At 36.2% G+C, this 15871-nt stretch overlaps 1 protein-coding gene across 3 annotated transcripts in view; it reads right to left on the bottom strand.

Moving 5' to 3' along the window:
* Positions 1-255: 255 nt before the first annotated feature.
* The window catches only part of BBS5 (Bardet-Biedl syndrome 5), a 19999-nt gene continuing 4383 nt past the window's right edge, over positions 256-15871 (bottom strand). For all 3 annotated transcript variants that reach the window (XM_045032693.1, XM_045032694.1, XM_045032695.1), the window contains 10 exons: positions 11674-11739; positions 9616-9665; positions 9072-9199; positions 7058-7193; positions 5939-6034; positions 5331-5393; positions 4298-4432; positions 4095-4178; positions 2101-2124; positions 256-1985 (listed from right to left, as the gene is read on the bottom strand). In XM_045032693.1, the coding sequence (XP_044888628.1) occupies positions 1884-1985; positions 2101-2124; positions 4095-4178; positions 4298-4432; positions 5331-5393; positions 5939-6034; positions 7058-7193; positions 9072-9199; positions 9616-9665; positions 11674-11739 (884 nt within the window). In that variant the 3' untranslated portion in view covers positions 256-1883. The remainder of the gene's footprint in view (positions 1986-2100; positions 2125-4094; positions 4179-4297; positions 4433-5330; positions 5394-5938; positions 6035-7057; positions 7194-9071; positions 9200-9615; positions 9666-11673; positions 11740-15871) is intronic.

The following is a 15871-nucleotide window of genomic DNA, read 5'->3' as shown; positions in this document are numbered from 1 at the left end:
AATACTCTGAAATAAAAAGTATTATCTGTAACGGGTAAAGTTAGCAGCTATGATGTTATGTCTATTCACAGTGGATTCACAGAAAATGCTTTTTAAAGAGATTGCTTCACAAAAGTCGCCTAGTATGAATGGCTGGTACTTCATTCTGAGTAAAATTCATTGTGATTTATTAGAGACATATTTTGTGCCTAGGGTGTTTTTTCATACCCACATATATCATATCTGAAAAAAAAAATCAGTTCTGGAGAAATAATTAATGAAAAATATGTATTTTATTTTGGATTTCTACTTAAAACAATACATGGTAATTTGTTTGCAAGCTAAAAAATGAAAAGAATCTCCAAGCAAAATTCCACTTAATTATTTTAAAATATCATTTACAAATGAAGCTCCAATTTTTTTATTCTTAAAATGTAATTCTCACTCCAGATCATTTTCCTAGACATATTATCACTTCCCTTCCCCCTCTCCCCAAGTATTTGTTTTTAAGTTTTCATTTTAGGGAAACATTAAAAGTGGTATTAGTAAAGGGAATCTTCTCTCCTTTTAAAATGAAGGTAATAGGTACATTAGAGACAGAATAGAAAATTTAAAAAAAAAATGAATGCCACAAATTAAAATTCTTTAACCAATGAGAATTCTCACAACACTAAAAATTGAGAAAAAGAGGCTTTGTATTAACAGTACAAACTGTTAATAGTTTAACAAAATAAGAAGAGCAGATTTGCAAAATATAGTGAGTTAGGGTACTCACAAATTATTTTTGTTAAAAGTTTCAGAATTTAGGCAGGGAAGGCTTAGATTTCTATTACATTTGGAAATGTAGAAATGTAACAATCGAGAATTTCCTTAACATGCTTTAGTGATGAAAGGCTTGATCTTGCTCTCACAGAAGTCAATGGCAAAAACCCATCAATGGGACTTAAATGGGAGCAGGATTGGGCACCAACATTTATAAATACATTCGATATAAACAGGATTTTGTTTAATTATTGTTTTTTATACATATAAGTTTTACACAAATATTTAACAGGCTTTTCTTCCTTTCCATACCACAGTGAAGTCACTGGTGCAGTCAGCTGCTAAAACAACAGCTGAAAGGAGAGCTCATTTCACTTTTTCCATTTATAGGAAATAGTGTGTAAGATCTCATCTCACTAAAAAACATAACAGCTGCATCTCTCCTTTAAACAATAAATGACTCAATTCTCCCTGCAATGTAACACAACATTTTAAAGGTCTGATGGGTCACAAGCAAAAGATATGTAGTGTGTAATTCTTTCCTGATTATCTCCTTTAAAAAACAAACAAGTCAGTGCTTTCTGGAAAAAAAAAGTGTACTGGAGTCTTTGGATGAAAATTAGTACCTGGAATGATGACTGATATACAGTACATGAAGTTCTATATGTAATACGAAAACTAGCAGTTACACTTGGAATAGTACAGTACTTTGTCAAAATGATATCAATACCACAATAATAACAACTATTCTTTCTTTAAAAAAAAGTTTCCCACATTAATATATTTTTGTTTATTCCCTTAAATAACATTTTAAGACTGTGTCACAAAAGATGCTACGGAAATGTTATTTAGATACAACTATAGATCAGTACATTTTTTATATAAGCAAATAAATAATTTAAAACTTTAGCACAAGAAATATATATAAAAATACACAGAATACAATTGTTACAAATGTACAATTTGTTTAACAAGTTTTTTCACAAAATAAGTTAACTATGCATTGTATGATATTTATATGTTCCTTCTCTTTGGTATAGTAGTTCTGTCTTACTCAAATATTTTCAGTGTTCCTAAAGATCTGGTGGTAACATAATGACTACATGTCTTGCATGGATTGGGAAAATAATGTTAAATCTAAATCAACCCATTACTTCCCAGAGTCCCTGAAGCGTGAATCCATCCTTCAGTTTCTCTATTGCCAGTCCCAGTTCTTCTGAAAATACAGGTTCCCGATCTTGTTGCTTTTTTGGAGGTGAAGGGCATAGGGAGGAAGAACAAATAAAAGACAAGTTTCATTAGAATCTGTGAATAGTGAATTATTAAATAATATGCATTTTACAATGTTAGTGTTCTTACCTTATTACCATCAGCAAAGTAAGCCTACAAAAAGAAAAAAAGTATCATAAACCCACCTAAATGATTTTAAATTGTTTTCCTATATGCAATTTAAAAAAAATACTTTCCCATTTACCATTAATATTTTTTTATATCTACACAGAGATACTTTAGGCTTCTCAGTTCTATTAACTTTCCATTTTAAAATGAATTTCAGTGTTAAACAAAATCCCTTTTATTTAAAACTGCATTTGGCATGTTTTCTGAGATTTACATGTGTGCTTGGTAGAATCTTTTACTTTCATTTTATAAATAAACCTAAATTCACTCTGGGTTGAAATTTACTATGCAAAACTTCAACCAGAAAGCAATGACTTAATATAAAATAATCACTCTAAATAATCACTGCTAAAATGTCTGTTATAACATATGTCTGTTATTCATAATAAAATGGAGGCAGAACTGATGGCATGCTCATAGTTCCTTCTGCACATGCAGCAACATTTACTATTCAATTTCTAAAAATGGGCCCTTCATAATATCTTGGGGCATGTTCACAAAAATTAAAAATAACATTATCAAAACGATTAGTCAACAACACTAATGGGCTAATCTAACACTTAAGCAAAGTCATTCCTGTCTCTGGCAAAGACCTGTAGAAAGAGGTGGGCTTTATACCATCCCCTGAAAAATCAGACTGAGTCTTGGACAAGCAAGGAAAGCAAATTCCAGCATCAAGGGCTCTTCTCTGAGAGGTCCATGCCAGCAGCTCATAGACCTTTAAATCTAGGGACTTAACAAAAAGCGTCTCAGCTGACCTCAGCTGTCTTGGTGGGACAAGGCATTTTCCCAAATAGGCCTGAAATCACATGGGACTGTACAGAATACTAATGCCTTCAATTACAATAGAAGACTTAAGGAGCCAGCCTGTGGAATTCAGATGAAATATGTTCTCTGTGGCAACTACTACTAAGCAAGTAGATCACTGGATTCTGTACCAGCTATAGCTTCCAAATATTATCCTAGGATAGTTACACACAGAGCACACTAGATTAATCCAAAGTAGAAGTGACCAAGGCATGGATAACCCAGACAAAATCCAAATATAAGAGAAAAGGATTGTAACTGTGATGACAAGCTCACAGAAATAAAAGTACTCTGGACACTGAAGCCAAAAAAACAAAAAACCACAGAAGGAAAGAGAAGAAAAAAGGAAAGGAAATTACAGACTGAAAGAAGAGAAAAAGGAAAGATATAGAGATAAAAAAGATGAAGATTAGTAGGACAGGTAAGAGATAGGAAAGAAGAAAAGTAAAGGCAGACTAGTAGGGTTGGTTTTAGGATTGTTGAATCTATCAGATTTCAAAGGTGAGCTATGACAATGTGTATTTTAGGTTACGCTACCATATTAAAATACTTGTGCACTCTTCTGTTTCTACTAAAAAATAGTTTCTGGATGTAGGGAAAGGACTACATTTAAAACAATTTCAGAAAAGACTCCACCTCATCAATATATCCTCTTGTGTTTGTATCAATGGAAGTTGAGGGTACTCATCACTTCTTCATATTAGGTTTAGGGACAACATATAATATCACCTTTTCCTAAAATCTTGTGGGGGCAAATACTGAGGCAACCTTCTAGACACAACACTATCATCAATCTGCCCAGAAAGAAAGAAGACTTAAATTTTAATATCTGTATGACCTGATTAAACTACAAGTTTTTAGACCCTGCTGGATCTTAAAGCATGCTGCTAGTTGTTTGTGACTGCTACTTTAAATACCAACTACCTTGACTGTCAATAACCATTTGAAATATCGCTCTTTCTAAAGAGAATGTTGAAAAAGTTAAGAGTTTACAGTTAGAGTCTACATAGTTTTGGACTTTATGCCCAAAAGACATCTAAATATGTTATTTAACATCAGAAGACCCAACATTGCTTTTAGTAGGAACCCAAGTCTATAAATGATTTATGTTTAAATAATCAAACAATTATTTTTCTGGAGAAGCTTACTACAAAAGCATCTGTCTGTTCATCAGATTCTATTTCCACATCATCCTGAACCTGTTCCACTGTCAGATCTTCAAGAGGTTGAGGCTGTAAATTGAGACAACGAAGTAAACAAATACATTTATATATAATGTTTTTAATATAATTTTATTTCTTCTGTTAGTGCAATGCTACATGCAGCTGCTGTAATAAAAGGAACAGAATACCTTTTCTTCCATTTCATAATCCACTCCAAATATAGGGCTAGCTGAGTAAACTCTATGCAGTGAATTTATTTCTTTCACTGCCTCCTGTAGTTTCTCCACAGGGTCTATTTTAAAACCAAGTACATATCCTCCACTCTACAAGAAAAGAAAAATATGTACTCAAATGAATTTTTTTTTTACTATATAAAAGATATACTTATAGAAAAAGTACCTCCTCTTGACAGGCATTTCTTAATACTAACATTGAAGACTTTATATGAGCATTTTATAAATTTCAAACTGCTATACAAAGCCCGGGTGAAATTCTGGCCCATGGACTTCCAGTGGGCTAGGATTTCATGCCCTGTGAAGTATAAAAGCTATGCACTACTATTCTGTTTTACAGATGGGAAACAGAGACATGGAGAGGTCAAGAGAAAACTGAAAATCAGTGGCAAGGCTAGGATCTGTATTCAGGAGTTTCGAGTTGCTCAATAAATGCTTAATCCATTAAATCATAAGTGGTATTATGAAGGTACCTTTTCATTTATAATGAATGCATTTGATGTAGGCAAAAATAGTTTTTTCAACTGTAGAAACGTTTTCGATAATGGTCACCAGTAGAAGAAATTACCAATCTTTTACACAGAGTAGCAAAGACGACAATTTTTTTTAATAGTATTATTTTTAGCTGCACAGTGCTAAAAGTAATCCATTATTACTCTCCCTAAACGAGAGTTCCCGTGTAACAAGGCATTACCTAAATAAATAACAAATTAACTGGCCATGCTGGCCAGTTCGTGTTCCAGTCAGAGACGTCATTAATCAGCTGGTGGTTCATTCATCATAATCTTTGTTCAATAAACTCATAACTCAATAACCATATTTTCACCACAATTTTGGCCTCTTATGTAGCCAAGTTTTGAGTTTAAACTCTAAAGAACATATGGGAGTTCAGTCTATTCATTGTGTAAAAATAGCACACAATATCAGAATTGCATAGCTACATAGGTAAAAATGAAAATAACTCAAGAATGTTATTAAATCATCTTACCTGCTGAGAACTTTCTATGACAAGTGCCAAGCCAAACTTTGAGTCTCTAATCTTTATTGAACGCTGGTTGTAAAGTAAAAAGAGGTAAAAAAAAATGGTGTTCTTTAATTCCTTGATACAAACAATTTGTTAATACTATTAACTGCAATTATCAGTTCTGAATGCATGGCATCTTCAGCCATTTGGAATTCCAAATCTGAACCACTGACACCCGTTGGAAGAGTATTCCATCAGAAATGATGGCAAGGTCTTGGCAGTGTTCCTTTCTGAAACCTTTGATCAAAAGATGAATTCCAGAGGTCACATACATTGGTGTACACTACTGGCATTGGAGCAACAGCATGGTAAGCACCATGGAAATCAGAAATGCAGATCAGATCCAAGGATCTGGCTCCTGCTCCTGAAAGGCTTGATTTTTTTCCCAAGGAATTTGGACAGAAAAATCTGCTCTACAACAGATAGCAATAGGGCCAAATCTTCCCTCAGATAAGGACATACAATTCCCATTAAGTTCCATGTGAGTTAGGTGTGTGAATCGAAGGTTGGAATTTGACCCATATCATACAATATTTAGGTTTTAAAAGGATTGTTGAGGTTAAGATACTTACAATTTGCAGATATGGTATGCTGACATTAAAGCTGTCATTCATATTTGCATGCCAAACTATTCTCACATTAGTAATGAAAAAGGTCCCCAGATTTCCCTGTTAAAAAATAGATGTATCAGAATTCTTTTGAAATGTAGGGCCTGTTCTCATTTGCAGACCCTACTCATATCCTCCACTGAAATGCGAATATAATGGAACTCTACATTCAGTTAAATTCGGATTTGACACTGCCTAACTGAAGTCAATGGGAGTGTTACCACTGATTTTAATGGAAGCAGGAGAAGATCTTAAAAAAGACTACCACTACTTAAGTGGTGAAAACCTTTGGGGGATTGCTATTACTGTAGCAAACCAGTATCACACTACAGCACAGTGAACCTTAGAGGAGAATGTGAAACTTTCAAGTGTTGTTCACTGTAGAGTTCCAGAACTGGCATACTGTACAAGTACAATGGCATGTGCGTTAAATTTAGGTGACTGTGGACATGTGCGCCACAATCAAAACTGGAGCATAGAGGAAAGAACTCTTATTCATCAAGACTGATGTAATGCCCATTTTGGACTAAAATTACACAGACAAATAACAGCTTCCATTTTTCCATGCCCTAAACAAGTACAAGTAGTGCCCTACAGAATAACACGGACATATTGTACATGTCACTTGCAACTCCTAGTCTCTCCCCATCCCCAATAAATAATCTTCTATTCCAATGTTTTTAGTTATTAGCAACTAAAAAACAAAGGAAAACAGTCAAAAACTGCAAGTAGATTATACAAATATGCAGCAAAATGTTTTAGAAACAGCAGGGTATACTTTCAGGATGATACACAGAGAATTAGGCTCTCAAATACTTCTTGTTACTAGGAGCTATATATCTAATTCCTTGTATACAGAGCTGAAAATCTCTCACAAATGTCATGACAGGTTGCTATGAGGAGTACTTTGTTATACTAAATAGCATACACACAGGATAGACTGCTTCTCATGTAACTCACTCATGAACTGAACCAAAAGAGAATTCCTGTGAGGTTATAGAACTATAATAGTACAGTTGCTAGGAAGATGAAAAACAAAACATAGTTTTAGTAAAATTGCATATACTCTTATTTTAACTATACCTGGTCACTAGATAAATTCCAGACTCCATTTATTTTGTCATATACTTGTTCTTGTGGTAATAATCTCAGTTGCTTATTTTGAATCAAAGCACTTCTCAGCTTAAGATCACGGTACATTTTAGAAGTTTCATAAGCTCTACAAATAAAAATACATGCCAAAGCTGAAGATTTCAATGACTTTCATAGTTCATGTTAACACAGGTTTATAAAATATTTCAATCTTCCCATTTCAATTATCTACATTCTACAAATAAGTTCAGCAATTTTAATAAGCCTTCACTAAGTAGAATAGCTATGTTAATTTTTTTTTAAAAAAACTAAACATTAAAAAAACTACTTTTAGCTTGTCCCTTCATCTTCAACCACCATTCCAGAGCACATGCGTCCATGCTGATGAGGGGTTCTACTCGATAACGATCCAAAGCAGTGTGGACTGACACATTTTCATTTTCATCATCTGAGTCAGATGCCACCAGCAGAAAGTTGATTTTCTTTTTTGGTGGTTCGGGTTCTATAGTTTCCGTATCAGAGTGTTGCTCTTTTAAGTCATCTGAAAGCATGCTCCACACCTCGTCCCTCTCAGATTTTGGAAGGCACTTCAGATTCTTAAATCTTGGGTCGAGTGCTGTAGCTATCTTTAGAAATCTCACATTGCGTTTTGTCAAATCTCAGTGAGTGTTCTTAAAACAAAAAGCATGTACTGGGTCATCATCCGAGATTCCTATAATATGAAATACATGGCAGAATGCGGATAAAACAGAGCAGGAAACATACTATTCTCTCCCAAGGAGTTCAGTCAAAATTTAATTAACACACTTTTTTTAACAAGCATCATCAGCATGGAAGCATGTCCTCTGGAATGGTGGCCGAAGAATGAAGGAACATACAAATGTTTACCATATTTGGCATGTAAATACCTTGCAATGCCAGCTACAAAAGTGCCATGCGAATGCCTGTTCTCACTTTCAGGTTACATTGTAAATAAGAAGCCAGCAGCATTATCTCCCTTAAATGTAAATAAACTTGTCTTAGCGATTGGCTGAATAAGTAGTAGGACTGTGTGGACTTGTAGGCTCTAAATTTTGACATTGTTTTGTTTTGTTTTGGAGTGCAGTTACGTAACAAAAAAAAATCTACATTAGTAAGTTGCACTTTCACAATAAAGAGATTGCACTACAGTACTTGCACAAGGTGAATTGAAAAATACTATTTGTTATCACTTTTACAGTGAAAAAATAATATAAAGTGAGCACTGTACACTTTGTATTCTGTGTTGTAATTTAAATCAATATATTTGAAAATGTAGAAAAAGTCCAAAAAATTTAATAAATTTCAACTGGTATTCTATTGTTTAACAGTGCAATTAAAACTGCGATTGTGATTAATTTTTTGAGTCAATCGCATGAGTTAACTGCGATTAATCGACAGCCCTAATTCAAACAAATTCCAGGTCATTTATGAAGGAAAGATGAACATTTTTGATGCAAATCAATTGACAAATTTTATTTAAATCAAAACATAGTTAAGACAAAACCACTTAGTGAATCTTTAACAGAATGCAAGGATGACCCAGTAGAAGAATCCAAGAATTTTAGTTTCACCTAATAATTGATAATTGATAACTGTTCCAATGAATTTTTTTCTCAGGTTTGCACTGGAGTTATTGTAACTTGTTCTGTGGTAGGGCCAGAGCCTGCAGTCTTCATTCAAGCCACATTCCAATTTGAATGAAAGTTTTGGCTGAGCCAGAGTGTGGGATATCGTCCCTGGTCAATAACATATATGAATTAAATGCGTTTTACGGTATTTATTCATTTAATTGGACTCACAGACTTTCTGCCCCCCCTCCCCCATCCCTCCACCTCACATTTTAAGATTCCTTGCTCGTATTTCAAATACTTCTGTGGACTTTAGGTATGTGAGAGTATGTGACCAGTCCATCAGTGACAGCAATCCCCAATTCTGCATCTATACTTGACTTACTATAATTTTAACATTATTTTAAGTATGGTACCTGTGTACAGCAATAACTGAAGTGAAAAGTCTGGGACTCCCAGGAACCACATTAGTAAATATGAACTCAAACCGTGTATTGTTACATTTAGTTAATATATAAAGAGCTTCTGTCTGGCCTCGTAGTTTCTATAAGAAAAATTGTTAATATTTAACATTTTGACATTACAGCACCTTGATTGTAAACAATACAGAAAATCAACAATCCAAACATACTATTTTTTTGTGTGTGGTCATATTCTAATTGTAATCACTTAAGGTGAAATTCGGGCCCCAGACCAGTCTATGGAAGTTTTACACTGACTTCCTGGCCCCCTGGTTATTGAAATCCTGGCCCCACCAAAGTCATTATTTCCCCCCAGGATTCTTGTAATAATAAACCCTCTCCTTATGAAATTAAAAGTTTATTTCTAAATATTTAAAACAAACATTTCACTACTATTTTTTTTTATGATTAACTATGAACTTTCAGATTATTTATATAGTGCAATCAGTATTTATGGTACTTTACACCTTTTTAATTTAAGAAGTATTTTGAAACTTACTGAGTTAGCGGTTCTCGTAGTTATATTTATAATGCAGTTGTAACCAACAGCTAAAAATTGTGAGGGGAAAAAAGCACAGTTTTGATCAGAAGAAAATTCTGTTATATAGAACAATACTATTACAGCATTGCTTGGGACACTGATTGTGAAAAGCCCACACTATGATAGGCTGGCTGGGCCTTTTACATTATGTCATACCTGTTCCCAGCTAGAATCTCACCCTTCAAAACAAAAATCCCTACCACCATTATATTAATATTGTGGTGAGGATTCCAGGAGCTAAGAGTGCAAAAATAATAAAAGCAGTTTGGGTGAGGGAAGGGATAGTGTGTCTGAAAAGAGAAGAATGGGAAGAGAATGAGGGGACAGATGGAAAAAAAAGGTAAAATTTAAAAAATGCTTTATTGCCCTGACCACAATAGTTTGTGTTATTAAAAACTAAGACCCCAGTCCTTTAGTTCTTCATCTGAGCAGACCTACTGACATAGTTAGGGGCCCAATCTGAAGCCAATCAGTGTTTTGTCACTGATTGCAATAGGAGCAGGCCCAAGCCCTACCTAGAGCATACTGGTCTATCCATCTGTGTAAGGGCAGCAGAACTGGAACCTAAATTGGGACATGCGCAATATTATTCCCAATTTAGGCTCCAGTTCTGCAAATAAATCTGAATAGGATTTTCTTCCTTGCAAGGATCCCTATGCAGGATTGGGACCTTAATTTTTATAATAGAAAATGAGTTGAAAGTAGCTGCTGAATGAACATGGGACTTCTAGGAAATATGATAAAGGATAAGGGTCCAAATAGTCCAAGAAATCTTAATAAATGGTTATTAAAAGTCAGCATAGTCAAAAGAGTAGGGTCAAGGCATTCACAGCCTTCCCAGTTTTTAATTTTTCCACTAGAAAATATTTATAGACATGTATATAAATATAATTTATATAGAATAAGGTTGCAACAATGAAATCAGTAAAGGACAATTAGGGAGCTAGTTGTGAGGAGATTTTGCAGTCTCGAAAACTAGGGAATGGTGGCAGGCAAAAGGATGAGGATGCTTATATCTTTACACGATGCACAAGGCAGTCTTTCCTGGTATTTTTGCACATATTTATACTACTCTCATGGTCATCACTCAGCACCTACATTGATGTCCAGTGTGAAATCTAGAATTAGCAAACTCACTCATTAATACTTCCTGTTATTTGTCAATAAATTACCTTACATGTAATAGATAATGCGTTACTTTGACAGATAATCAATTTTTAAAATATCTAAAAAGTTGAAGGATAGAATTGCCTCTGCCTATAGCAGGGGTGAATCTGTCCTTGAGACCATAAGCAAACTTTATATAACTTGGCAAAAAAACATCACCACAAATATGTAATACAATGTAGGGGGGATTGAGTTTGTGAGAATCGGGACTTCTACTTTCTTGGCTACTGGAAATTGAGTATCTGGAGCAAAATGCCTGCTGAACAAATGTACCATGACACACACTACCGTTCTGCAAGCTACTTAAGAACATGCTTAACTTTAAGCACCTGGGCAGTTTCTCGTGTAATTGAAGTTTGACATGTGTTTAAGTAGCCTGCTGAATCAGGGCCCATAAAAGTAAATGATATGTTTCTGAGGAGAGAAAAAAAATGAGGATCAAGGCTAAATCAAAATAAAGAAGTGGCAACAGCATATACTGATATGACAAGTGGGCAATTCAAAATACAGTAAAATGAAACAGTTCTTCCTAGGCAAACCTCCACAGACTTTAGGAAAACTATAACACACTCTGTTGTGATCTTCAGAATTTTAGTTTGAGAAATTGTTATTAAACATTGACAGTTTATCTAGGAATTATTATATCAGTTCCTATATTACTGAAAGGAATAATGAATACTGCTGGATTATACCCAGGTTAGGTAGCAATGGGAGACTGAAGACTTTGCAGTAGCACACAATATTAGACTGTAACTTTATTGCTATACTCATTACTGTTGTGATAATTCAGCATACTACCACATAAGAAAACACAAAACTTTATTCATCTTAACTAAAGGGGATACTTACAGAGATTGACTCTAGGTAATGCCAATGAGTGCCAAATAATCCGTAAATTTGTCACTAGAAGTCTACCTGGAAACAAAGAGTGCAACATTTTTCATTAAATTTGACAACTGTCCAGGTTAACCGTGAGATTTCAAAGTTGCTCCACAAAACTTAAAATTTAAATAACAACTGCCTCCTTTCCTCTTCCTGAAAACCCCTACAAACCAAACGTCAACACTGATCTTTCTTTTGTTGTAAAAACCTTTATTTTAGATAGAGTTCATTACCACCATAGAATGACACTGAGTCATGTTCAGCACCTACGTCAAGATTGTATTAAAGGAATGGGTTTCCCCCAGGTGACTGTGCAGCTACCAGTGCAATAGTGGTCGTGAACCTTAGATGGGTCTCACACACGAAAAGGGAGCTTCAGGCTAACAACTCTTAGATAGAGTTGTCAGCTAGAGAAAGGACTAAAGGCCTGTTCTAAGAAAGATCTCTCATGGTGGCAATCAGGAAGGAGGGAAACAGTTTCCCATATAGAGCTGAGTGACTTTTTTTGACTAAGTAGTTTATTCACTGAAAAAAATGCAGTTTCAGGTTAGTCAAAATTATTTGCGAATGTGCGCTTATTTCAAATAGTTTCAGTCAAACCAACAAGCAGAATAACTTTGGTAATGTTAAAACAAATGATTTTGACATATCTGAGACAATGTGTTTGATTTTTTGGGCTAGATTTACAGGATGGCCAGGGGCGATGGTGGTGACAGTAGTGCAGCTGCCTTCCTTATAACCTTTACTCCAGGCATTAGGCCCCTCACCTGGGATGCAAAAGAAACCCAAATATAGTTCCCCCCTCTCTATGATGTGGAGAAAAGATCTGAACTTGGATCTCCCATATTGCACAAGACTTCCCCAACCACTCTGTTCAGGGTATTCTGGAGCAGGTCTCTCTCAATCTCTCTTTAGAACAGGGACTTGAACTTGGGACTTTCCCACCTCAGGTAAGCCCTAACCACTAAGCCACACTTATTCTCATTCTCTCTCTAGCCCAGTGACTATTCAAGTATTTTATACAAAGCAGAATAGCTTCAACAGGAATGACTGAGAGACCTGCCTCACAATATCCCACAGCCCAGTGGACAGGGGATTCTCTTGAAATCTGGGAGACCTACGTTCAAATTCCTTCTCCACATCAGGCAGATGAAAGAACTGAATATAGGTCTTCTACATCCAAAGAGAGTGCCCTAAAGGTTATAAGGGGGATACCACCACCACCTTCTTTTCCAGTCATTTTGTGAATCTAGCCCTTCAATTTCCTTGCTTTTATTTTAAAAAGTTAAAAAGGCCCAGAAATGAAACCAAACATTTCAGATTTTAAGAAATGTTTGCTCCAAATCAAAATTTTTGTGATGTCTTTGATTTCTTGAATTTTTTTTTGTAATCTACAGTTTTAGAGAAAAATCAAAACCTCCCCCCGGAAATGCCAGAGTACCAAGTAGTCAGTTATTTGCCCAGTTCTACTCCCATACACCAGTGATACCCACAAGAGGTAAGCCCTACAAACAAACAAAAAACAGTTAACGGATTTCACTCTCATTGTGGTGGGTGGGAGGATGAGGAGTTCCTTTACATGAGCTACTTTAACAAGTAGCCCTATACCCTTGGACCTTATGCAAATCCCCTCTATTCCTTCTGCTTGCACATCAGCCCAACCATCTTCAGGAGTGGTTGGCTGAGCATGAAGGCAGCTTATGTGGCTGTGAAGGAGCAGAGAGATGGCTGCCAGGCTCAGCAGGGGTTAAAGAAACCTGTGGTTTCAGCTAGCCCCGCCTCATTATACCTGCAGCCAATGTCAGGCCTCGAAGGAGGAGAAAAAAAGGGTGCCTGGCTCAGTCAGGTACTGATTGGTGAAGAGGCAGGAACTCTCTGTGTGTCTGCCTGAAGGCACTGATGCAGCCTGCCTGGCAATGCAGCCACTGGAAGCAAGTAACTCTTCCCCTGCCAAGAGGAATCTAACACCAAGCCCCAACTGGGGAAACTGGGCTAGCAGGACCATGCCCCAAACTAAAGGACATACATAGGGAGCAACTCAGACAACAGGTCCCAAGCACCCTCCTCATGGCTCGGAGCAAGATCCATCTCCCCTATCTAGGGGTGTGATTGGCCCAGGACTCTGAGCCAGGACCTGAGGGAAAGGAGGGCAGGTCCCCCACTCCAGCCCCTAACCAATGATCTAACCGCTAGGCTGCCTGGCCACTGAAGACCCTATCACAGTTGTGCATATCCCTTATTACTGTATAAGAAAGGCCCAACATTTTGTTCTAAGTAGAGACAAAGAAACAAAAGAATCTGTGGGTTCTTCTCTTGAAGGGTGTCATAAACAGATAGTTAAGGGTTAAAGTCTCTTTTACCTGTAAAGGGTTAACAAACTCAGTAACCTGATGAACACCTGACCAGAGGACCAATCAAGGAACAAGATAATTTCAAATCTCCGTGGAGGGAAGTCTTTGTGTTTCTTTGTTTGGAGTTAGTCTCTTTTTGGATTTAAGAGAGGCCAGTCATATCCTTCAAGTTCTCCAAGTTTCCTGAAATAGCCTCTTCTATTCAATATAGTGAGTATTAGTTAAAAAGGCGGCTTAGTCTTTTGAGTTACTTTCTGTATTTGCAATTGTGTGTTTGCTGGATAAATTCTTTACTCCTGTTTGCTGTTACTTTGATTATTCTGAGGAGGAGGGAGGGGGAAGTCTCTCCAGATTTAGAAGTCAGACCCTGTGATATTTTTCCATCCTGGTATTAGAAAAAAAAGTACACTATCTCGGTTTCTTTAATAAAATCTTTTCTTTTTAGAACTTGATTGATTTCTTCCCTTGTTTGGATTTTCAAGGGAAGGGGAGGGGGAAAAGTGAATCCCTCTTTGTTTGATTCAAGGAGTTTGAATCAAGGTATCTCTCCCAAGGACAAGGGGAGGGGGAAGAAGGTGAAGGAAATGGATTATTTCCCTTTGTGCTGAGATTCAAGGTGTTTGGATCTGTGTTCCCCAGGGAAAGTTTTTGGGGAACAGGGAGTGTGTCAGACACTTAAAACTTGACTGGTGGCAGCGAGAACCAGATCTAAACTAGGATTTTAGTTTAGAGGAGTCCATGCAGGTCCCCATCTTGTGAACGCTAAAGTTCAAAGTGGGGAATAAACCTATGACAAAGGGCTTTTCAATAATGAAAAGATCTTGCATTGTATTTAAGCTCCTTCATCAGGATGGCTAATGAATTAATTTAAACAAATTAAAGAGTTCCAGTTCCTGCAACAACTTGATAAATGAAAGTTTTGTTACCATTTCTAACAGTCCTCTGAGAAATAGGCTGTATCATTTTAAAATGTAGTTGCCTGATAATAGCACAATTTTAAAACCTAGTCCGATGACACTCTATGATGAATTTATCGCTTTTTCTGTCCACAGAAGCACCTTAACCTATGATGGGAGAAACCACTGAGATAATTAGAGAGTACAGTAAATCTTGAAAAAAGAAACCCTCTTGTGTTATAAAATTTAAACAAGTTCCCACTAGAACTAGAAATTATACAGTTGTAATATAGGCCTATACAACCTTCTGCAGGATTATATCTTAAGATCACCAAGTTGTTTTTAGGGAGGAAACTAAACCCAAAAGAATTGCCTCCTAACCACACAATTCCAAACAAATCCACAGGAACAGACTTTCCATCACCTATTTTGCTTTCTATCAAATCCATGCCATTGGCACCTACTGCACTACCTGGTGGATATCCTTGAGAGGCTAGATATATGTTCTTTGTCTGGTAGCACAAGTATGCTAGTATAGTCTGCATTATAGTCTAGATGTTTGTTTTCCTAAGATCTTCTTCAGAGAGAAGACTAATGACCAATATCAGATATGCATACAATAGCTCTCTCTTACAAGATTCACAGTCAACTGTAGAACATTACTTGATAGTTCTGCATTTTCCTTTCAGAAATAACAACTTCAGGTATAATCATTTTCTAATGGCGTAATTGTTTCCGTCTTTCTGACAATTATACATTCAGGATCCACTCCTGTTCCCATTGAAGTGAGCAGGGGTAAGTCTACACTACCCGCCGGATTGGCGGGTAGTGATCGATCTATCAAGGATCAATTTATTGTGTCTAGTGTAGATGCGATAAAATGGATCCCTGATTACTCTGCCGTCAACTCCGGAACTC

The sequence above is a fragment of the Mauremys mutica genome, chromosome 10 (assembly GCF_020497125.1).
Source record: "Mauremys mutica isolate MM-2020 ecotype Southern chromosome 10, ASM2049712v1, whole genome shotgun sequence".
In the NCBI taxonomy this organism is placed as follows: Eukaryota; Metazoa; Chordata; order Testudines; family Geoemydidae; genus Mauremys; species Mauremys mutica.
This window is presented reverse-complemented; position numbering and strand designations above follow the sequence as displayed.